At 38.7% G+C, this 25356-nt stretch overlaps 1 protein-coding gene across 1 annotated transcript in view; it reads left to right on the top strand.

Moving 5' to 3' along the window:
- The window catches only part of LOC113424620 (macrophage mannose receptor 1-like), a 68214-nt gene that overhangs the window by 17115 nt on the left and 25743 nt on the right, over positions 1-25356 (top strand). Inside the window, exons 7-19 of the mRNA XM_087947034.1 lie at positions 1066-1248; positions 4011-4168; positions 5182-5292; positions 6427-6542; positions 8513-8661; positions 9221-9420; positions 11200-11321; positions 12153-12240; positions 14118-14259; positions 15579-15620; positions 18207-18370; positions 22871-22938; positions 23562-23662. Coding sequence (XP_087803160.1) covers positions 1066-1248; positions 4011-4168; positions 5182-5292; positions 6427-6542; positions 8513-8661; positions 9221-9420; positions 11200-11321; positions 12153-12240; positions 14118-14259; positions 15579-15620; positions 18207-18370; positions 22871-22938; positions 23562-23662 — 1644 coding nt within the window. The remainder of the gene's footprint in view (positions 1-1065; positions 1249-4010; positions 4169-5181; positions 5293-6426; positions 6543-8512; positions 8662-9220; positions 9421-11199; positions 11322-12152; positions 12241-14117; positions 14260-15578; positions 15621-18206; positions 18371-22870; positions 22939-23561; positions 23663-25356) is intronic.

Here is a 25356-nt window from a genome sequence, read left to right as displayed (position 1 = left end):
AACAGTGCAGCCAACCTCACCTCTTTGCTTCAACCCACTTCCATCGAGCCAAACAAGGTGAGGTACTCTGCACACGCTCAGAGACTCCCAACTTCAGTTAAGCTTCTGCCCATCTTTATGCTCCGCCCGGAAGAGGAAGGCATGCGGAAGCAGCCCAGACCAGTGGAGGCGGAGGAACGATCACTTGCAAACTAAGCAAACAAAGAAAGCAAGCGCAGGGCTCAGTTGGAAGAACCAGGCTGCAGAGGAGGCTGGGTTCTAGGTCCGTGATGGCCACGTAGAGCCGAACCAACCAAGCACGTGCCTTGAGAGCTGCAGCTGCACCCACCCATCATCCTGCGCGCAAGCCTGGCTGGCTGGAGAGGTGGAGGCTGGGCGAGCGCTGCGTGGTCTCTTGTTTTCCGGGAAGAGGGCCCTAACACCGGACCACCCACCCTTCCACTGAGCGCCTTGGGAGGGTTTTGCTTTCTGGCCTTCTGGTGCGCCTCCGCCATTTCCACCGGAGAGGGCAGCCTGCAAGCTAAGGCCCCTCTTTCCACCACCTCCACCTCTCTTCCCCCAGGCTTGGCAAGGCTCACCGTGAACGGGTTCTGCATTCAAGGCACCAGCTACGGAGCGATGGAACAGTCAATGGGCTGCGTGGCGGCAGTCAATGAGCTCTTGCGGCTGGCACCTTGAACACGCCCTACCACATCTTAGCAGCCCCCTGCCAGCCCCTTGCCCTTATTGCCCCTCTATAGGCATCCCACCACCCCAGGGGGTGGTACCACCCACTTTGGGAACCACTGTTTTAGAGCAACGATATTTCATTACCCAGACTAAGTAACATCAGCAGCACACTAATGATGTTATCTAGTTTTGATAATGGAATGTTTGCAAGAAAACCACCAAGCTCAGAAGGCACCAAAGACCCCTCATTTCAACCCAGAGCTACAAATATGCTCCTTTATTGATACCATAGTCATTTGGTTGAGGTGGGCAACCATATAAATGCAATCAATCAAGCACTCAAATATCTGTACTAAGCAAAGCTTTGATTATTGTTGATGTTGTGATGTTTTTCAGGTTCTGATATACCAGCTGATTGCCCTGAAGGATGGATATTTTATGTGGGTCAATGTTATAAGATGCGCAGACAAACTACTTCCTGGCAAGATGCTTCTGGTCTGTGTAGAAAGGAAGGTGGTGACCTGGCAAGCATCCATAATGTGGAAGAGTACAGTTTTATTATTTCTCTGCTTGGGTACAGTGAGTATCCGTATGGGGTTTTGTGAATCTTCAGCCTTTTTCAATAACATGGTTGTTTGGTTGAAAGTAACAGCAGTAGTTTAGTTTGACAATACTAGTTTCATACATCTTGTTAAATGATTAAACCATATTGCCATTAAGAATTTTTATTGCGAGTTCAGCCCTTGTGCAGGATTTCCTGAAAATTTCTGTATCTGTGTCTCCTCCAATCTTTGAGAACAGATACATTGACTCTACAGATGTTCATGAATGTGGAATGACATTATTTCTGTGTAGAGATTTTGGTTTGAAGGAGCATACATAGTCAAATTGGGTGGAAATCTAATTTGCAATTTCTTTCCCTGCAAAACAAGTCTTTCTGCTTATATCTTATTCTCAGGATGCTCGTCAGGGAAAGTTTAACTTTATTATTAGAGCTGGTGAAAAATTCTGGACCTGGTGTCACTGTTTTCGATTATATAACTTCCCATCATTTTGTAAAATTTGCAACCTGACTAGATTTTCCAGTTTCATGAAAAAATTTCCTTCCTTAGTTGACTTGTGTGGAATCAGGAAGACTATGCATTCACATGGAAACACACACACGCACACGGGGGGGGGAGGGGGGGGAGAGGGAGAGAGGGACAGACAGGGAGGGAGGGAGGGAGATAACAAAATAAGTTCAAGAGCATTATTTCCTTGAATTTCCGAGAATTTCCGAGAATTTCACCACTGTCCTCTTTTCTTTTGAAGGAAAAATTGAAAGCACCTTGTTTTTATTCAACTGAAAAAGAACTTGGAGAATTAAAAATACAGATTTTTTTTTCCTATGAGATACTAGTTTCAGAACTCTAGAAATTGGAAATTTGAATTTCCAATTGGCAGTTGAATAAACCCTTGCTTTTTGTTGCATTGTCATATCAAATTGTTGCATATTTAAACCAATCTATTGGTTTTATTAAACACGCGCACAATATCCAATCCATCCATCATGATTAGAAAGCTTTTTGAAATATATGTTAAATGGGGATTTGATGATCAACCAGTGAAGTAGCAGCAAAATAAATAATATCAAAAAAGCAGCAGATAAATATGGAAGTTCCACAGTTAATGCAAGCTACAAGATTAAGATTTTCTTACTACAGGATTAAGATTTATATGACACAGAACTTTTAATGTTGGTATGTTTCTTGGGATGATTAGACACTGGACATATTTGGCCTCTGTCCAGGAGATCAAATCTGTGGGACTTCTCCATTTATGAGCAGCGTAATGGTGGTGAATCATATTGGGTTGCAAAAAATGAGGTATTTTTGTACAATGTTGGTATTGTGTTTCAAATCTAGAAACTGTTTCAGTTAAAGTGAAATGTTGAGAATTTTACATAGGCCACAATATTCCCTACTTGAGAGAAATATTCTACTTCTTGAAGCATAATATCTCCATTATCAGCAATAGGATGTGTAGGGACAGGGGGCATGAAAGCAAATAGGAAAACCATGTGAAAATTTCAAGAACTCAAAAAGCAGTACCTCTGTCATGAGACAATAATCAAAATGACAGCAAGAGCAGGAAGCCAAACAGTATAATGTGCTCTGCTCTTTGGGCTTTTGTACAAGTCTGAGGAAATCATATATACATTACATTTTATTCATAGTATTTTAGCCCCATGGAAAGGAAACACCTGTTATATTCTGGCATACAGTCAGATTGTACTGGCTATTCTTCTATGCGGAACATTCTAAAGTTATCTCCTCTTGTTTAATGATTGATTAGCATATTTAAAAAAAATCTGCACAAGGTATACCATTAGAAAATTATCACTAAAAAGCAATCCCTTCATATTTCAGCACTATCCAATGGAGGAAGGTTTCATTGAAACCATCCCTTATGTACCACTTGTGAGACAAAAATTCCTCGATTCCCAGGAATGAGAACTGATAGGCAGGATGGGAGAGGCAGAGATGTCTTCACACAGCCTTACAACTTTTCCCTAATCTGACTATTTATCCCATTGTTCATAATGGGCAATGCTTAATGGGAATAGAGAAGATGATTTTGATGGAGTCATGCAGGCAATAGGATCTGAAGTTGTTGTTTGTTAAATCCAGAACAAGAAGATAACATTCATAAATGGCTCAGCCAGATACATCCCTGATTTACTGAAGGAAGAGGGAGTACAGCACAATTAGAATTCCAAGCTTCTATTATAGATGACTTCAATAAGAGTAGTTTTAACCTTTCTGTGGAGTTAATTTCCTGATCTGGTCTACCTAGTGGGATTGACAATGCTTAATCTCCTGTGGATGTTCTTGCGTATAACCCAAAGGTGGAAGGAAACAATGGGAAAACTGAATACTTGATACAATTTGTAGGTTATTTGATCATACTGACTGGGAGTTCTGAGAATTGTAACCCTGACACATCTGGAATATATCAGGTTGAAATGATTTAAATGACCTTCCATAACCAGCAGGAGGCCTCAATACAGGAGATAGGATCCTTGATTGATATGGATTGGGGAAAAAAGTACATTGTTGTTTTAATTTTATTTCTTTTTTTAACCTTAAAAATGTGCATAATATCCTTTCAACTCATTCTTCCAAAAATAGTTTGCAACATGTTAAAATCACATTAAACAAGCACACTAAAACATTCACTAAAATGCAAAGTAAATTATAAACAGTAAAAACATAAGTAGAAGATTGTTTATTTAGAAAAAAACATATTGCAACATATGTTGAAAATATTAATATACTTTTTGTTTACCTGCAATGAATTAGAACCAAGTGATGAATTATGGATTGGTCTGAATGATCTCAAGATTCAAATGTTCTTTGAATGGTCAGATGGGAGTCCTGTGACATATACCAAATGGCTCCATGGTCAGCCAACACATACTAATAACAGGGAAGAAGACTGTGTGGTCATGAAAGGAAAGGTAAATAAAGTTTTGACATCTTCACTATATTCTTAAATATTGTTAGAATCCTCTTAATCCTCTTGACCACTATTTGTAATGAACTGATTGAATGGAGAAAATATTTTAAGCTTATGAATCTATTCTGCATGGCGAATCCTCAATGTTAGTACCAGATTGGTGGGGATATTGAAGAAATGCTGACTAAGGATAATAGAAACACAAAAACAGAACAAAAACATTAAAAATAAAGAGTTTTAGGTTCTGCACCACTACATACTAGTTTCCACATTAACTTTAAATAAGTAATACATAAATAATTAATTAAATAATAAATAATTTAGACAATTACTTTCTACCTTTCTTTAGACTAATTAAGATTATAGCTCATGTTTTGCATATAAAGAGCCTCAAATTTGCTCTCTGACATCTCTAAAATAAGGCTGGAAAAGCTATCTTGTCATTAAGAGAATACTGAGATAATTGCTAATAGATTTGCCTTACTTTAAGGCAGTCTCTTGCAGAAGAGTCAACAAGCTTTGGTAGACCAGCACTGGGCAAAAGTGCATGAAGTTCAACTTTGGAATCTATAATGTGCACCAGTTCTGATATCATTCCACAAGTGTAGTTTTAAGAGCTATGTTTTATTTTATTTCTTTAATTTGTTACTATAATTTCAATTCACTTAGTAATAAAAATATTCTTTCTATAAAATTTATAAAATAAATTTTCTTTCTATAAGAAAAATAAATTCTATTGCATCTGATGCATCCAATATATATATGACTACTTCAGTTTCAACCGCAGCAATACAAGAGCACACAACATACACACACACACATACATACATATATAGATACATGGTTTTGGGATTTTATGATAAGAAAGATTAGGGGCTGTCAGCAAAACAACTCAACTGGTGAGCCATAAAGAGAGAAGTCAAGCCATCAGTCCTGAAGAGAAAGTCCACATATCTCATTGGCAAATGATATGGATAGAAGAATTCTGACATTTTCGTCTTCTGCCCAACACAGGATGGGTATTGGGCAGATGAACCTTGTGACATGGAATATGGTTACATTTGCAAAAGGAAACCTTTAAAACAAGCACCAGAAAAGGATATAATTGATGAAGGATGCTCAAAAGTAAGTAAAATATTGATGAAATCAAAGTGCTAAGCAGTTACTCTTCCTGGTTCTTTGTAATTTGTTCAATAAATATGAAAATGGAACAAAACTAAAAATTTTATCTGATTATTGATTCATCTTTATATGTTCAGGTGCTGATACAGATTGCTTGAAGGAATTTTAAAATTCTGTCTTTTATGTTTTGAATGAAACATAATAAAACATTAAAATGTGTCCTATAATATTGTTTTAAACAAATAATCTTAAAAGCAAACTAATAAAACTGCAAAGATGCATACTTGTAAAGCCAATTAATTTAAAATGGGGGAGCAACCAATAATTTATATAATATTAAAATTATTTTGAAACGTGAATGTCTTCAAAAATATTTCGACAAGAAATTTGTACTTAAAGATGTTAAAAAAAAAGCAGAAGCAGAGCAAATATTATCTCTTACATAATAATATGTTCTATGAGTTTAGTATCCCTTTTAATAACATATTCATAACAACATGGATATCCCAACAGAAAAGTAGAAAGTGGCTTTTCATCAATTAAGCTCACATCATATTTCATTTAAGGAAGTATAGCAGAATTATTTTGTATCTGTGTGAGTTTTCTCCCTCTAAACTCATTATTGCTTTTGCTTTAAAAGCATAAGTTCCCAACATATTTTCACTGTGATTCTCCACACTTAAAAAAAAGAATATGGAATGCATATATACCATGAAACTAGAAGGAGGAAGGTCAGAGCAAAGAGCATGAGATCAGATGAGTCAGTTATAATAACAGTGCTGAGTTATTAATCACCCTTACTCATGAAATATGATTTAGTCTATTATTCTGTTAGAGTTCACATACGTGGAAAACGGACATCAGATTTGAACTCTGAAGATGAGAAGAGAGAGAGAGAAAAAAGACAGAGATTAGATAAATGCAGATTTGCTGATCTTCTGATGCATTTCAGTTTTTTGTGGTATCTGTAATTAAAATCTGTGCCCTTGAAATATTTGCCTGCTATCCTTCAAGTTTAAGTAATGGTTAAAGTGATTCTTTACACAATGCTGTATAGGACAACCTGGCTATAGCAACAAGGCTACTTATTATATATGGTTGGGTTTCATTCTCTGTCTTCTCTTCTCCTCTTTTCAGGGCTGGAAAAGATACGATTTCTACTGCTACATGATTGGAAATACATTTGCATCATTTGCTCAAGCTGATCAAAAGTGTACAGAAAATGGGGCTACTTTAGCTTATGTTGAAAATAGGTAATAAACATTGATTAAAAATGGTTTTGTTTAAAGAGTGCTATGTATTTGTCCAATGTCTTCTGAAAAAATACATTTTTGCTGCAGACAAGTCTGGTACCATACAGTTGTAGTCTGCTTCAACTTTCAATACACCCAGTCTTCATGACCAAATACAAGTTTAGATACTTGGAAATAATGAGTAAAGTTACAGATATTCAAGTTGAAAAATATTTAACTCTGTTGAAACTAGCTTTGGTGCAACATTTAACTAAATTTAAAGTCTGGTGGTGTACAGAATACCCTACACCAGTGATCCCCAACCTTTTTGATGCCGTGGCCCGGTACCGGCATCAGCTGGGCGCCGCCATCTTTTTTGATGAAAAAGTGCTTCCGTGACCCCACCGGAAGCACGCTTCATCAAAAAGATGGCGGCGCTACGCCCTGGTGAGCTTTCTGCAGGTAAATGGCTTTCTACCCGGAAAAGCTCACCGAGCGCATACATCTCATCTTTTTTGATGAAAACGTGCTTCGGTGAGCTTTACCGGAAAAGCTCACCGGAAGCACTTTTTCATCAAAGATGGCGGCGCCTCAGCAAGCCTGCTGCCCGGTAGGAGTTGTTTCGCTGACCGGTACCGGTCCGCGGACCGGTGGTTGGGGACCCCTGCCCTACACCACCAGACTTTAAATTTTGGGCTTGGACAACCTAGAACTATGCCACTTATAGTTGGGCCTAAGTGTAGTACACAAAATTATCTGCTACAATGTCCTACAAATCAATGACTACTTCAGCTTCAGCCGCAACAATACAAGAACATACAACAGATACAAACTCAATGTAAAACGCTCCAAACTTGATTGCAGAAAGTACGACAGCAACAGAGTGGTCAATGCCTGGAATGCATTACCTGACTCTGTTGTTACATCCTCAAACCCCCACTCCTTTAATCTTAAACTATCTACTATTGACCTCACCCCATTCCTAAGAGGTCTGTCAGGGGCATACATAAGTGCACTATCATGCCTACCATCCCTATCCTAAATTCCCAATGTATTTGTATTTATTTCCTGTATTCATGCTCATGTTTATTCTTATACCTATTATATTGTAAGTGATCGACAAATCAGATGAATAAATATTAAAGACAGACAATATCTAAAATTGTTGCAACTAACAGAAGCAATTTTTCAAGGATAAAGAAGTTTCAAAGGGAAGGAGGAAAAAAATAGACAATTCTTGCTTTATGGATGTGATCTATTCCACTTAGGATGGAGTATTAAATTCAGATTAATAAAATAATCTCCAAATGTTGGAGCCATGCTAATAGCCTTTGGGATATATTGGTCTGGATTACTGCTTGTATGGATTGTAGAAAACTGTTTACTCCTGGGAACTTTGTGATTCCTATCTCCATTTCAAACACAACTATTACAGCATCTAGAGAAACTTGTTCTACTCATCACTGCACTCAGGCAATTCTTTGCTGACAATCAGAGAATAGATCTCTTTCTAATGCTCTTTTTCTAATAAATCATTTAAAACATCCCTGAAATTTAAATAAATATGCAGTTTTGTTATTCAGTCACTAAGTCATGCTCAACTTTTATGATCCCAATGGACCACAGAACACCAGGTCCCTTTGTTCTCCACTGTTTGTCCCCCAGAGTTTTCCCATATTCATGCTCATTGTGTTGATAACACTATTTAACCATCTCATCCTCTGCTGTCCTCTTCTTTTGCCTTCAATCTCTGCCAACATTGTCTTTTTCAATGTCCTCTCTTCACATTTTGTGGCCAAAGTATTTGAATTTCAACTTCAATATCTGTCCTTCCAAAGAACAGTCTGGATTGATTTTCTTAAATATGTAATTGCTTTAAAGAATTTAGAAATAATTTTGGACACTGATATTAGCAGAAATAGCACATTGTGACAAATATTGGCAAAACTGATAAAACTGCCAAAATATTGCCAATTATCTCCTTTCTATAGATATGAACAAGCCTTTCTGACCAGTTTGATTGGCTTCAGGCCTGAATCTTATATCTGGATTGGTCTTTCTTCCATACAAGAAAAAGGAACATTCAGGTGGACCAATGGACAACCAATCCAATTCACTCACTGGAATTCAGAAATGCCAGGTACTCCATTTAACACTTGGAGATAGGTCTACTCTAACCTATTATATTTAATGAAGTTCTCACTTGTCTTGATCTCACTGAAGTCTAAGGATATATTAATTTGCTTTTCTCAGTCACACAGTGACTGAAAATTTGCTTTCTTGGGGTTGATAGAATGCAAATAAATTATCCTATGTCATTTTATTTAATTGGTCTCTTTCTTGTTAATTACTTTCTTTCTTAGAATTGGCTCTTGATCTGATTAAATCCAAAAATGAATTAATGAACTATATTTTGAAAGATTTTTCACTCAGATTTCTACTTTTCTATTCTGTTGCAGATAAGGATAACAAATCTAAGCCTGCATAATACCAATTTGGCATGAAGTTGTTTTCTTTAGAAATAATTTTTCTTCTTTATTAGTCTTTATGAAGAATGTAATCTCAAATTTAAAAAAATGTAGCATCATTTGGGGAAATGGTTTGAGAAGTTATAGTAAAATAAATTAAGAAGCAACTGTTGAATCAGATGTCTCACTTTACATGACACAGACATGTTTATTGCTTGATCTATCTTGAAGGTCGGAAGCCAGGCTGTGTTGCAATGACAACTGGAATTACAGCTGGATTATGGGATCTTCTGAAATGTGAGACCAGGGCAAAGTTTCTTTGTAAGCGCTTTGCTGATGGCGTGACCCCTCCACCAATACCAACTACAACACCTGCCCCTCAGTGTCCTGAAGGCTGGGTAACAAGTGAAGAAAGGAATATGTGCTTCAAAGTATGCCCCTTCTCTGTAGAATATATAACATAAGGAAAGCTAAACTCAGTTCCTGGTACTTCATGAATATTGCATGTAATCTTTTTAGCAACAATATGGCAGTAATTTGCCTTGCCTTCTAGAAAGATTTTTTAAAAAATTCCTGTCACAATAACAACAATACCTTACTTGTCTTTCTTCTGGTCTACCAAAGACTCCTACCAAAGACTCCTACCAAAATCAAAGCAGAGAGTTTCAACAACATAACTTTTGAAATCAGCAATGGTGTGTGTGTATGTATGTGAAAGAGAGGGGGAGGGAGGGAGGGACAAAGGGAGGAGGGAGAGCGAGGGGAGGGACGGAGAGAGAGAGAGAGAGAGAGAGAACTGATGCATCTGATTGAAATGAGGCCTAGTTTAGACTGAGGCCCTTTTCCACATTGAAACATCTTTGCCAGCACATTGAAACATCTTTGGCTTCTGTTAAAGGTTTTGTGGACAAAACATGGTCAAGACTATCAGGAAGCTTTCACATTTTGTTGAGGCTTTAAACAGGATCCATTGGACCAGATCTACACCCTAAAAAATTACTTTTCCCCAATGTATTACAGTGCCAGTTCTGAAGAAGGCAAAACCAAAATGTACTGGTAAATTACAAGGAGAACACACACACACACACACACACACACACACACACACACACACACACACACACACACACAAACACTCCCTTCTAACCCTGCTGGAGCAGGTGATTGGACTAGAATAGATATTTCATTATCTTTCTCCTCCCTCCCTCCCTCCCTCCTTCTTTATTTCTTTTTCTTTCTGTCCCTTCCTTCCATCCCCCCTCTTTCTTTGTCCCTTTTTCTTTCTTTCCCTTTTCTCTATTTTTTCTTCCTTCTCTCTCTGTCTCTCTCTCTTTTCTTTCTCTCTCTTTCCCTCTCTCAGGCTCACCCCATTGACTTGACTTGCTTGGGCAGGTCCCTCCAGTGCAGTGGGCTCCATGGGGTGGACCTGTGGGGCCGGCACCTAGAACGCGGCAGTGTTGGCATGTTTGAAAAGTAGAGCGAAGCCAGAGGTCAGTAATTTTTGCTGCAAAGAATCACAAAAGCTTCTGGGTTATGCACAAGAAGGGACACCCATGTCAATGCAATTCAGCAACATAAAATGTGTCAAGATTGGCCCCAACAATGAAAGCCCCACCACTTTTCACATGTCTTGAAACCATAAAAAGGGCTTATTATTTTGGAATTATTTTGTACATGGATAGGAGATTATCACAGAAAGACATTTTAGAAGAAGGCATTGGTGAACTTCTTTTGTATTATTGACAAAAAGGCTACATGCCCACCCAGTCACCAGGTGTTTATGCTCAATGTGAATACATTATTTTACTAAAAACTGAGTTTTCTATTATATTGTATGGCTATTGCTATCTGTGAGTAAGATAGGTGGAATCTAAATCAATAAAATAAATATAATCTTTTCATTTCCATCCATGGGAAACTCAGTGGAGTCCCCCATTATTAGCTGTAAGCAATTTAGAAGTCATTTTAAAAAGCAGTTTAATTTAGGCCTAGTTAGCGGTGGGGAAGTTTTCCATTCATTCTGAAGTAGAAAAAATGGAGATGAAATTATGAATGTTAATATGGACTGTTACTTCCCATATTTCTTTAACGGTTGTGACTTTGGTGATTTTGTCAGTATCATTACCATGCTTTGATAAAGACATACTTCTCAACTTTATCATGTGCACATTTTTTTCCTGCTTAATTGCAAAATAATGTATTGTCATTAGGCTTACTTAAATCATGGCAAGAGGTCCTGGGCAGATGCTCGGAGTTTCTGTTTAGCAATTGGAGGAGACCTGGCTTCCATTTTTAATAGGAAAGAATCCAATACGCTACAGAATTATTTGCGGTGAGTCGATGGATGTATCCCTGCAATCTAAACTCTTTCATTCTAGAAATCAAATCAAAATGCCTTTGATCCTATAACCCATGCATTTTGTTAACAATAAAGAAGATATAAACTGGAATTCACACACCACATATTACTGCTTAATACTATGCTGGAAATTCTGTGAGTTGAAATAAAGTGACAGAACAATTAAATTAGGGTCTTTCAAACATGGCAATGTTAAATCAGCAGTTTAGCTGGCTGGACAATACTGAGAGTTGAATTCCAAACATCTTAAAGTTTCAAAATGGGAAAAACTGAATTAAATATTAGGGCCAGACTCTGGCTTTATAGCATGTAACACATTCTCTTTGAGATGATTTAATTTTTTTCCTGCTGAAGATCAGGTTCCCAAGGAAAATTTTTATCTGCTTGCCAGTTGGGGAAATGGAGTAAGCCCAAAGTAGAAATAATTCCTATCTTTCCTTTTTGTTGGCATCCATCTATTTTTATTTTCTCCTGGCTGTCCTTTTACTTTCTCACCATTCTTCATTCTGACACTCCCACTATTGTCCTTTTTTGCTGGTAGATGGTTGGCCACAATCCAAATCCCATTCCATTTTTATATGCTGGTAATATACATATTAATCTTATTTTAAAAGGCCAAAAAGAACATTTGAAAATTAGTTTGCATTTCTATTATGTAGTGATCTACGTATCAAAAGCATTTATTGGTTTATTTTTTCAGATATGTTCAGACTTTTTCAGATTTTAATGAAAATCAACCGTAATGTAGGATTTATCTTATTTTTTAAAACCCTTGCTTTTATTTGTGTTTGTGTTATATTGTAGGGACTCTGGAATTAGCAGTTTCAATTACTGGATTGGTTTAAATTATTTAAATCCCCAGGATGGGTTTAAATGGAGTGATGATTCACCAGTGAGTGATTTCAATTTTTTTTCTCAGGCAATATGCTTCCTGGGTTTTTTGTTTTGTTTTTAAATGCTTTGGCAAAGAAGACTGGGGAACTGAGTTGAAAAAAATAAGGAATCTGGAAAGTTGTACTGAAATATTGCACCTGCAATTATTGAATATTGCATTGATCTCCGGTGAGAGCGGGATTGGGTGGGGGGAGTGCATCCATCATTGCTTTTCTTGAGCTTTCAGAGGCCTTCGATATATCATTGACCATAGTATCCTTTTGGGGCTGGCTGTGGGATTTGAGGCTCTGAGATTTGGGGGATGTAGTTTAGTGCTGTTTTGGCTCCTTTCTCCAAGATCAGTCCCAATCAGCATTGATAGGAAGTGAGAGGTCCAGCTTATGGTTTCTCCCACAGGGCTGGCTACTTTCTCACTCCTATTTAACATCTACATGAAGCTGCTGAGTGAGATCATCTACCGTCAGGGAGAGCAAAAAATAAAATAAAATATTGGACAACTTGAAGAAGCCTGGGTTACTAACCGAGGTACAAGATTCATCACCAAACTCCATGCCTTAGATCAGAATGGAATGGTTTGCTGATCTCCAAAATATAGTTGTCTTCCTCCAGAAAGCTCATTGCCAAATTTTGTTGAAAAAAAAAATCACATTCAGTTGTTTTTAAATTAAATAAATAGAAAATAAGTATTAAACCTTCACAAGGCTAGTTTGCTTATTTATTTATTTCAGATATTCCATGGAATATAAAGGAATATCTTTTAAATTTAACCCCAACCCATTCTTCCCAATGTAAAAACCAAACCAAAAATATCTGTAATGTCCTTTCCGGCAATGTGACTACATCAGCCCTTCAGTGGCCAAATAAAGATGATCACCAGCTGGGTGACTCTGGGCCAGTCATTGTCTTGGAGCCCGACCCACCTCATAGAGTTATTGTTATTGTTGGGAAAATAGGAGGAGGAAGGTGTGTTGGATATGTTATTCTAAAACAATAAAGCTGGATTACAAACAAGCAACCAAATAATATTGATAAATGTTGATAATGAAACCTGGCCTCCAACTGAAATGACAGTTTCGCTTAGAAACCAGAAGACTGAAAGTTCTACTTCTGCCTTAGGTAGGAAAGCCAGCTGGCTGATCTTGGGCCAGTCACTTTCTCTCAGCCCAATTCACCTTACAGCATTGTTGCTGGGAGAAACTAGGATGAGGAAGGAACATTATATAAGTTTGCCAATTTGATAATAAAGATGGGATAAAAATCAATCAACAAACAGACAGACAAACAAACAAGCAAGCAAGGAAGAAAACAAGCTAACAAGCTTGCCCAGCCCTACAATCTGTAGATGGAGAAATGATATAATTAACATCTTAAAATTCCAGCAAAATGAATTCTCCAAAAGTATCCCTGAGAAATTAGATTTCCTTCACTATTGCAGTTGATTGTCTCAATGACAGGATACTTGCTAAGCCTATAAAAAACCCCAATATTAAACCTGAAACCACCAGAAAGATTTAAAAAGCTCTAGAGCAGAGGTCTCATTCCAATTGCGCCAATTGCGGCCCGCAGGACGATATCCTGTGGCCCCCACCGTGATATGAAAGTATAATATTAGTGTATAATATAAATATAAAGTATAATATAAAGTATAATATTATGCGGCCCAGCCTCACCCAGACTCTGCCTCCAGCGGCCCCCAGGTAAATTGTGTTTGAGATCCCTACTCTAGAGAGTCACTGCCAGTCAATGTAAGCAATGTTTGCTAAGGTGGACCAATTTTCTGATTCTATACTAGGGAACTTTTTATGTACAGTTAATTTGAAATTTTGCATCATAAAATGTATTTTTTCAACGAATTATTCCATATTTCTATATTAGTTAGGTTATGTTAACTGGGGATATGGAGAACCCAATAATTATAATGGAATTGAACACTGTGGAGAGATAAATCCAGAAAGCATGTATTGGAATGATGTACATTGTGAAGAAATATATTTCTGGATCTGCCAGATTACAAAAGGTACAATGTTCTTTGTCATATGAAATCATAACATCTTCAGATTGATATCAGGTTAATAGCATCACTAACCAATAGCAATGTCTTTACTTTTTAAAAATTAATCTATAAATTGGCTGGACTTGAGGAATAATAAACTTTAAATATCCTTGTTTAAAATTTCTATCAATAAAATTAACTAGTGGTATTTCATACCTTAGTGAGAACTTATTGACCAAGAAGTATAAATTTAACAGGGCAAGCTGGGAGGATATCAGAGATAGTAGTGGATTTACCATATTCAAAAATGCCTTTAGTCTCTTGCACTTTCCTTCAAGGACCTTAAAAATTATGGCAGATTTGGAGGTGGCATAATCCTCTCATTGATATTAAGGAATAAAATGTTTGTGGAAAAATAATAAAGATCATCAATATATATGTGCTAGGCCACGTTTAACAAATATAGCAAAGTAAATTTTATAAGGATGATATTTTAAAGAGACTTGTTCATTCAATTGTTGAATTGAAGGGTTGATTAATAGAATTGATTCTACTAATCTATTAATCAATTCACAGTATGAATGCTGTGAATTTGGACAAGCAGCGTTTATTATCACAGTGTAATTAAATCGAGCCAATCCACATTTTCATTTTTTTTCTTTGTCAGCATCTTATGAAATTTTACAGTCAGAAGACAAATTTTCACTTAAATTATGTACAAATGGGAGTGTCAAAACTCTGTAAATATTTAGTGTTTTCTAAAAAGTCAATGGCTACTAGTCATGTGGCATATACATAATTCTCATTAAATGTTCTCAGAGAGCAGCAACAGAAGAAAATAACTATTTGTAGACTTTTGATTGTCACCTTGTTGACCAATGCAGAAGAAATTCTTTGCTTGACTCATGAAGGCTGTTATATTTTTATATCTTTTAAAATTACAATTTTTAAATTACGGACGGAACACTTTTGAAACATTTGTTTAATTTATGATTTAAATAGTTTAATTAAACTAATTAAGAGAGCCCGTTTGGTGTAATGGTTATGGCACCAAGTTAGCAACTGGGAATCTGTTAGGCACAAAGTCAGCTGGGTAACTTTGAGCACCATCTCTCAGCCTCAGGAAAGAAGCAATGGCAACTCACTTCAAAAAAAAACTTTGCCGAGAAAAATACAGGGACAGGTTTAAGAGTTGCCAGGAGTCAACAATGACTTGAAGGCACCCCACCTCAATCATTTATTACTTGAAGGCGCCCCACCTCAATCATTTATTACAATAAAAGTATGATGCCATTCCATTTTGCCCTTTTAATTGAGATTTTACTCTAACTTTTCTTTTTCAGGTGCGCAACTAAAATCAGAACCAACAAATCCACCTACTCCAAGTACGTTTCTATGGCTTATTGTGATGAAATGTTTCTATGCTGATGATAGAGCTAAAAATTGTCTTCTTGAGCAGTGGTCCCCAACCTTTTTATGCTGCAGCCCGGTACCGCATCAGCTGGGCGCCCCTGACCCGGTCACGGCATCAGCTGGGCGCCGCCATCTGTTTGATGAAAAAGTGCTTCTGGTGAGCTCACCGGAAGCACTTTTTCATCAAACAAGATGGCGGCGCCCAGCAAACCAGCGACCAGTAGGATTTGTTCCCACGGACCGGTACTGGTCCGTGGACCGGTGGTTGGGGACCCCTGTTCTTGAGGACAAAGGGGGAATGTGGCATTATCATGCAAATGCTATTACTTATATAGTGTGTTAAATGTAGGACACAAGTATGTAAAGGCAGTATAATGATGTCATAGTTTGTACATTGACATGTTGATTTCTTGCAGTTTGTTGAGGGCAGTGAAATAGTGAAAAATAGTTTTAAATGTAAACTTTTGGAATTTTTAAAATTTGTGAAAAACATTTTACATTTTTTTGAAAATTTTGAAAAGTTTTGGAATTTTTAATTTTCAAATGAACTATTGATAAAACAAACCCATGGACAAAGAGATTGATGCTGCTGTGATTTGCATAATATTTTCCATGTATGTATTCATGCTCATAGAAGATCCAAATTACATATGGACCAAATGTAAACTAAATAAACTATTTGGAGAAAAAAACAAGGGTCAAGAGGCAAGCCTAGATACTATGAGACTCAGCCTACAAAATGAGAAACTCCAAACAAAGTAAAAAAAGAGTTTATTCAAACTGAACATAGTAAGGAACAAACATTCCAGAAAAAATGATCCTGTACATAAGAGAGACAATAGGTTTAAGACCCAGAAGGATATTGACAGTATTGAACAATGGGCCCTATCTAATAAAATGAAATTTTATGATGAGAAAAATAAGGTTGTATACTTAGGAAAGGGGAAAAAACACCAAATACACAGGTATTGAATACATGGTAGCTGGTCCAATAGAGGGATCCCTATGAGAGGGTTCTAGAAATCCCATTTGACAGCCACTTAAATACAGCTGTGTGTTGTAGCTGTCGAAAAAGCCCACAATCCTAAGCTGCATTAACAGGGATAGAACCCATATCACATGAAGTGTTAGTGCTACTTTATAATGCCTTGGTAAGATCACACTTGGAATACTGCAGTTTTGGTCACCATGCTATTAAAAAAAGATGCTGAGATTCTAGAAAGAGTGCAGAGAAGAACAACAAAGATGAAGAATGGTTACAGGAATTGGGTATGTCTAGTCTATTGAAAAGAAGGATTAGGGGTGACATGATAGCAATGCTCCAATATTTGGGGGACTGTTGTGAAGAAGTGGGGATCAACATATTTTCTAAAACACGTAAAGGCAGAAAAAGAAGCAACAGGTAGAAACTGATCAAGGAGAAAACCAATCTAGAAATAAGGAAACATTTCCTGACAGAATATTAATTATGTAAAGGCTTGATATTTACATAATTAATTACTAGAGGTTCTTAAAAAAGAGATTGGACAGCCCTTTGTCTGAAATGGTATAGGGTCTCCTGCCTGAATAGAGGATGGACTAGAAGGATCTTCAAGGTCCCTACCAACTCCTTTATTCTTTTGTTCTGTTATCATTTCCTAACAAGTTGGAGGGTCTCAATTGTTATTAGCTGCAATGCAAGAAGAAAAGGCTTAATTCCACCTTGCCTGTTTATATTATATTATGATTTGTGCTCCAGTGTACATGGGGAGGTTGTCTCCTAATTCAGGGGTCCCCAACCACCGGTCCATGGACCGGTACCGGTCCGCGGAACAACTCCTACCGGTCCATGGCTTGCTGGCGCCGCCATCTTTTTTCATGAAAAGTGCTTCCGGTGAGCTTTTCCGGGTAGAAAGCTCACCGGAAGCACGTTTTCATCAAAAAGATGGCGGCACTTTAGCGCTGATGAGCTTTTCCGGGTAGAAAGCCATTTCTGCCGGAAAAGCCACGAAAGCGCATGGCGCCGCTCATCTTTTTTTGATGAAAACGTGCTTCCGTGAGGTCACCGGAAGCACTTTTTCATCAAAAAGATGGCGGCGCCCAGCTGATGCCGGTGCCGGGCCGCGGTGCCCAGCTGATGCCGTGCCGGGCACAAGGCGTCAAAAGGTTGGGGATCACTGTCCTAATTGATTCACCACAACAGTCCTATAAATTAAGTTGGACTGAAGGAGAATACCCCAAAGTGAGTCTTGAAATTGATAACATTTGTAACATTGTTAGATTTTTTTTCATAAACTGAAAGTTGTTTGCTGATTGGCTGGCTGACTAGGACCACAGATTGTGAGAGTCAGTTTGGTGTAGTGATGGCCAGGATACTATGAGTTCTAGTCCCATGTTAGGCATGAAACCTGTCTGAGTAACTGTGGGCCAGTCACTCTCTGTTAACTCACCATCTATGATTCTTGTTGCTGGAAAATAGGAAGAGGAGAGTGTATTGTGTATCTTGACTGTCTTAAGTTACTAAGTAATAAATGTGGAATAAAAATATAAATAAATAAGTAAATAAATATTTCTCATAGATTATAAATTTACTAGTGATGGCTGGCTCATCAATCAAGACAAGCAGTATTATTTCAGCACCAACAAATTTCCAATGGAAGAGGCCCGTGCATTTTGCAAAACAAACTTTGGAGATTTGCTTGTCATTGAAGATAACACTGAAAGGAAGTTTATCTGGAAATATGTAAGATGCTCATTTATTATTTCTGACATGAGAACAATTAATGTGTATTATTTGCTTATTTTTAGTTTATTTAAAGCATTTCTGTGACTGCCAGACAGGGGTTCTTGATGGTTTACAATAACCATAGCCTTCATCATAAATTTAAAGTACAAAGACTGTGTTATGGAGTAAAATGAGTATATTTGAGCTTTTCCCATTAGTGAATTAAAATTTAAATAGCATAAAAATTATATCTATTCTGCAATTGTTCATATCAAAATACTTAATTCAGATATGCTGGTCTATATTTCATATGCATCAGCTTTCTTCTATTACTTCTTCTAGTTAACATATTGATTCCATTTTTGGAGCCATGCCAGTCCCAGTAAGAGAAGCCTCTCCATCCCTTGAGCCACATTAAAGTTTAGGGTTTCCTGGTGGTTCCTCATCCACACTTCTATTGGCTCCATTATAAAATGAGCTTGGGTTCATTTAATTGGTCCATCTAGTTGGCAAAATACTATAGGCACCCTCATGCTCCAACATCAATTTTATTGAATATCTTCACAAGAAAACCATTCCTCTTAATCAGAGTAGGATAACAGAATAACAGAAAAATTGAGTTGATAAAGATCTTTGAAGTCTTCTAGTTCAGCTGCTCAATCAGGAAATCCCATACCATTTTAGACAAATAGTTATGTTTGTATTTTTTCATCAAGGAGCAAAATGCTAGATTAACAAATACTGGATCCTGACAAACTCTGCTTTATGATTGCAATTAAAAGCTGGAAAATATTTACGTATTAAGATTTACATTAGTGCCCAACAAGTCATCCATCTATTGTCAGGTTAGACTGGCTTAAAAGAATAACAGAGTTGGAAGGGACCTTGGAGGTCTTCTAGTCCAACCTAGAAGTTCAAGCAGAAGATCCTATTCCATTCTTTATAATCCTCTTTTGAAAATCTCCTTAAGGCATCTGTCTGCCTTATTGGAGAAATTATACTGCTAAAATAATCTGATTCTTGGTTTTATCTGGTTTGATAAACAGAAACTGCCAGAGTTGTACCTTGGTAAGAATTAAAATTTTATCAAGTATGTCTGTAATAAAGCAATGGCCATTGCTAAAAGTTACAAAAATCCATATTATGGAATACAAAAAGAAAAGGCTGGAGTTGGGGTGTTACAATATTTCTTCAACTTTTATTTAGGAGCCAATACCAGTAAACATTCATCTCCATTCAGTTGCCCTGATTCCATCTTGAATCAACAGATTACAGGCAGTAGTGGGATTCAATTTTGTTTTTACTACCGGTTCTGTGGGCATGGCTTATTTGGTGGGTGTGGCTTGGTGGTCATGTGACTGGGTGGGCGGGGCCAACTTGATGTCACTCACATCAAGAGGTTCCTTGCCTGGCTTCAAAGAGATACAATTTCCCTCTCTATTTATTTACTACTACTGAACATCCAAAATACACTATTTAACTCTATGTATATATGCCAAATGTGTACATACATAGTACATAATATAGTATGTGTATAGGCACACAAAAAGATACATTATCTACTATATATATTGTTGTACACACACACACACACACACACACACACACACACACACACAGAGCTCTTCTAAAACTATACACATTCAACCTCACTGTGTTTGGAAAAATACACCCATAGTCCACTTACTGCCACACATTTAACTATAATTTCTGTACATTAGAACATTGCACACGCCTTCAGATTTACTTCCCTAACATGCACATGAATGTTAGAATCAGGAGACATCATGGATTCAGTAAAATGTGGTGAAACTCACTTAACAACATTCTTGCTTAGCAACCAAAATTTTGGGCTCAATTGTGGTCATAAGTGAAGGACTATCTCTGCCTTCCTCTGCATGGCAGCCTTGTCCTAGTAAACTCTTCTGCCAATTTTCCTCTCTGTTAGAGGCACCAAAATAATACAGATTCCAGATGATATAAGGTCTGCTGGAGCAGGGGGTTGGACTAAATGGCCTCCAAGGTTCCTTCTAACTCTGCTATTCTATTATTCTGTAAGGATCTCCTGCTGGAACAGGGGTTGGTCTAGAGAGGTCTTCAAACTTGACAGCTTTAAGACTTGTGGACTTCAATTCCCAGAATTCCTCCTCCAGTCATACTAGCTCAGGAATTCTGGGAGTTGAAGTCCACAAGTCTTAAAGCTGTCAAGTTTGAGGACCCTTGGACTATCGTGTTTCTCATATAATAAGGCCGGGTATTTTTTTTTTGAGCCCCGAAAAAATGACTAGGCCGTCTTTTCGGGGTTGACTTAATTCCCCCCCCCTTGCATCTTCGGGCGACGGCTTGGATGTTGACCTCGGCGTTGGTGGGGCACTTTGAATCGGGGTCAACGCAGGCAGCACCATATCTGGGTGTGCAACAAAAGTACTTCCTAATGGCAAGCCCCCCCACCATTTCCCCCCCATTTCGCATGTTTTAATATAGGCCTTAATTTGGGGGGAGGGGCTTAATTTCATTTCATGCCTATAAAACATGCTGGGACTTCCTATTGGGGGAGGCCGTATTGTTGGAGAAACAGGGTAGAAGATGACCTCTGAGATCCCTTCCAGCCCTAGATTGCTGTGCTGCTTCAAAGAGTCTTCTGAAGCCAGGGTTTGTGTCCCTCCTTCCTCTCCTTTTTCCTCTCTCCCTTCCTTCCTCCTTCCACGTATCTATCTATCAATCCATTCATCCATATATCTCATTCTATTTCTCCTCCCTCCCTCTTTCTTTCTCTCCCTTCCTTCCATCCCATCTTTCTTTGCCTATCTCTTTTCTTCCTTTCTCTCTCCCTTTTTCTTCCTTTCCCTTTTTCTATTTCTTTTCTTTCTTTTCTCTTCTCTCTCTATCTCTCAGTCTCTCTCCCTCCCTCTTTCTTTCTCTCTCCCTCTTTCCCTCTCTCTTCCTCTCTTTCTTTCCCTCTCTCTCCCTCTCCTCTTTCTCTCTCTCTCTTTCCCTCTTTTTCCTTCTCTTTCTATCCCTTCTCTTCTTCCTTCTCTCTCTCCTTCTAAAGCTAGGAGAGGAGACCCACCTGAAACAAAGAAACAAACACACACACACACACACACACGCTTCCAAGTGCCCACCCGAAACAAACACACACACTTCCAAGCACCCACCTGAAACAAACAAACAAACAAAAAAAACACACACACACACACACACACTTCCAAGTGCCCGGCAGCATTGCTCATTACGAGAGTTCTTCCCGGCCAGTCTCCAGTCCCGCGTTGCCTGAAAAAGCCGGCAGGCAAAGCTTCTGGATCCAACAAAGGGGCCGTGGGCGGGACGCCCTCCCCTCCTGCTTTTGGGCGGGACTCCCTCCCCTCCTGCTTTTGGGGCTAGGAAATTCAAGCGAGGTGTGTGCTGCCACCTGCCCCCCCCCGCCGGCAGTTCTGGGCTAAGCAGCTTGGGTTTGGCTTTCCTGAGTGCCTGAAACCTTACTTTCCTGCACCCTCCCCCAAAAAGACACAGTGGCTATAGGTTTTTGCAGCAGCTTTGCTCCGCTTCTCCAATGCACCACCGCAGCCACATTCTAAGCACTGGCCATGGCACGCTGGTGCATTGAGTCCGCTGCACTGGAGGGACTTGCCCAAGCAAGTTTGGTGGAGTGGTGCAGCACTCAAAGAGGCTGCTGGAGACCGAAAAAGAGTCGCCTCCAGCTGCCCCTTTTTCAGAGCAACCAGCTGGCTGTTCTCCTCCTTCTCTGCCTGTTTGCTCTGTATGGCCGAGGAAGAGGAGAGCAGCTGGCCAGTTGGGGGATACTTATTGCACTGTGAAAGAGGTGGTTGGAGGTGACTCTTTTTCGGTCTCCAGCCACCTCTTTCACAGCGCAAGAAGCTTCCCTCAACTAGCCGCTGCTCTCCTCCTCCTCGGCCATACAGAACAAACAGGCAGAGAAGGAGGACAGCAGCTGGCTGATTGGGGGATGCTTCTTCCTCTGAAAAAGGGGTGGCTGCACATGTGGTCACCTGCTCGCTGGCCGGGCTGGACTGGAAGAGATGCGTCTGCCAGGAGAAGGAAGAAAGTGTGCTCTGTGAGGGTGGGCAGGTGGGCGGATGTCCCGGGGCTGCTGCACATGCCCACAGTGTGCATGTGCAGCAGCCGTGGGACATCCACCTGAGTTGCACCATGGCTGCCATGTGGTAGGGAAAGCTAGGAGAGTGACAGGGCAAATGAATGATTGGACAACTGAGTTGGGGGCATGGCCAGACAGGGGTCACCACCGTTTCAGCGACCAATGTAAAATCACCGCTACCGGTTCACCCAAAGCAGTGCGAACCGATTGAATGCCACCTTTGATTACAGGGTCATAAACATTTTTTAGGAGTCAATAACTGGACTATAAGCAACTTTTATTGCTTTTTTCTTAAAGGAAATTATTTCGAAAATAATTTCTTAAAGCTCAATATATTCTTGCTTGAGACATAATTCACAGGTTACAAATATATGTGATGGCCTTTTGTTTTGATTCTTTAGATCTTACAAAATGAACAGGTGAATAGTTATTTCATTGCACTGCAACTGAGCCTTGATAAAGTATCCAGGTGAGCAAACAGAAAACACTGCATTTTATTGCAGTATATGAGTTTATTCTTGTTTGTTTTGTTATCCTCTTATAGACAATTAGGATTTTCATCTAGGAAAGCCCAATTCATTGGACTACTTCACATGACATATTGTCCTTATTGCTCCATGCAGAGAGTAACAGAATTGAATAACAGAATAGAAGGAGACCTTGGAAGTCTTCTAGTCTAATCCCTTGCTCTGGCAGGAAACCTTATACCATTTCAGGCAAATGTTGTCCAATATCTTCTTAAAAACTTCCAGTGTTGAAACACCCACAACTTCTGGAGGCAAGTTGACCCACTGATTAATTGTTCTGAAGGTCTCCTTAGTTCTAGATTTTTTTCTCTCCTTGATTAGTTTCCATCCATAATTTCCAGTAGGGGAAAGGGTTCCCTGTGCATGATCTCATTATGATGTAGTTTTTCTCAACTTGGCAACTTTAAGATGTATGCATTTCAAATCTCAGAATTCTGGCTGGGGAACGCTGGTTGGGGAATTCTGGAAACTGAAATTCCTATATTTTAAAGTTGCTAGATTTGAGAAACACTGTTCTAATGGGAGCTTTTGCTTTTACACTGATTTACAATAACTTGTCTTAAAGCTGGATGGATGGAACTCCTGTCCAATATGTTGCCTGGGCACCACATGAACCTAACTTTGCAAACAATGATGAAAACTGTGTGGTCATTTACAGAACTACAGGTATGTGGCTTGCTAATTGATTATACCAGTTTCAGGTATATTTCTGTATGTATTCTAAAATTCATGTTTTTAGTAATGGTGACATACTTCACAATGCAGAAAATATGAATGCACTTGTCTGATCATTATTCTGAGCTCAGAATATATGGATATAGAATCTGGAATTCCATTAGTCATTCATCATTAACTTGTATTTTTCAAGTAGTTTCTTAAGAACTAAAATAATGTTGCTCTTTAATAGCAAATAAAATAGAAAGGAATAAATTCCTTACTATAAATGGGACAAGTTATGCAGACTAGACAGTCTGAGTAATATGCAGGCTAAGAGGCATCTGGAGACAATGCTGTCTTGTGAGACACCCACCAATATTTGTTGTTGTTAGTTGCGAAGTCATGTCCAACCCATCATGACTCCATGGCCCCAACGTTTCTCCAGGCTTTCCTCTACCATCCCCTGGAGTCCATTTAAACTCACGCCGACTGCTTCAGTGACTCCATCCAGCCACCTCATTCTCTGCCATCCCATTCTTCTTTTTCCCTCAATCTTTCCCAGCATTAGGCTCTTCTCCAGTGAGTCCTTCCTTCTCATTAGGTGGCCAAGTATTTGAGTTTCATGTTCAGGATCTGGCCTTCTAAAGAGCAGTCAGGGTTGATCTCTCTAGGGCTGATGAGTTTGATCACCTTGCAGTCCAAGGGACTTGCAGGAGTCTTCTCCAGCACCATAGTTCAAAGGCCTCAATTCTTTGATGCACAGCCTTCCTTATGGTCCAACTTTTACATTGCAACCAAGAAAACCATAGTATTTTGAGCATAATTTTTCTAGCATGTGAAATTAGTGCAATAGTACGGTAGTTGGAGCATTCTTCTTTGGAATTGTAATGTAAGCTGACCTTTTCCAATCCACTGTTGAGTTTTCCAAATTTGCTGGCACATTGAGTGAAGCACTTTTACTGCATCATCTTTTAAGATTTTGAATAGCTCAGCTGGAATACTGTCACCTCCACTAACTTTGTTGTTGCTCAGACTTCCTAAGGCCCATTTGACTGCACCTTCCAGGATGACTGGCTCAAGGTTAATGACCACCCTATCATGGTTATCAGGGACATTACACTTGTTCTTGTATAATTTTGTGTAATTTTGCCACTTCTTAATCTCTTCTGCCTCTGTTAGGTCCCTGCCATTTTGGTCCTTTATCATGCCTATCATTGCATGGAATGTTCTCTTCATATCTCCAATTTTCTTGAAGAGATCTCTGGTCCTCTCTATTCTATTGTTTTCTTCTATTTCTTTGCACTGTTCATTTAAGAATGCATTCTTATCTCTTCTAGCTATTCTCTGGAATTCTGCATTCAATTGGGTGTATCTTTCTCTTTCTCCCTTGCCTTTTGCATCCCTTCTTTCCTCAGCTATTTGTAAAGCTTCCTCAGACAGCCATTTTGCCCTCTTGCATTTCTTTTTCTTTGGGATGATTTTAGTTGCTACTTCTTGTACAATGTTGCGAACCTCCATCCATAATTCTCCAGGCACTCTGTCTAACAGATCTAATTCCTTAAATCTATTTGTCACCTCTATTGTATATTCATCAGGGATATCATTTAGTTCATACCTGAGTGACCTAGTGCTTTCCCCTACTTTCTTCAATTTAAGACTAAATTTTGCAACAAGAGTTCATGATCTGAGTCACAGTCAGCTCC

This window comes from Notechis scutatus, chromosome Z (assembly GCF_049901735.1).
Source record: "Notechis scutatus isolate UNSWTSFEM ecotype Mainland chromosome Z, rNotScu1.2, whole genome shotgun sequence".
Classification (NCBI taxonomy): Eukaryota; Metazoa; Chordata; class Lepidosauria; order Squamata; family Elapidae; genus Notechis; species Notechis scutatus.
The sequence above is the reverse complement of the archived record's forward strand: the minus strand, read 5'-3'. Positions and strand labels throughout refer to the sequence as shown.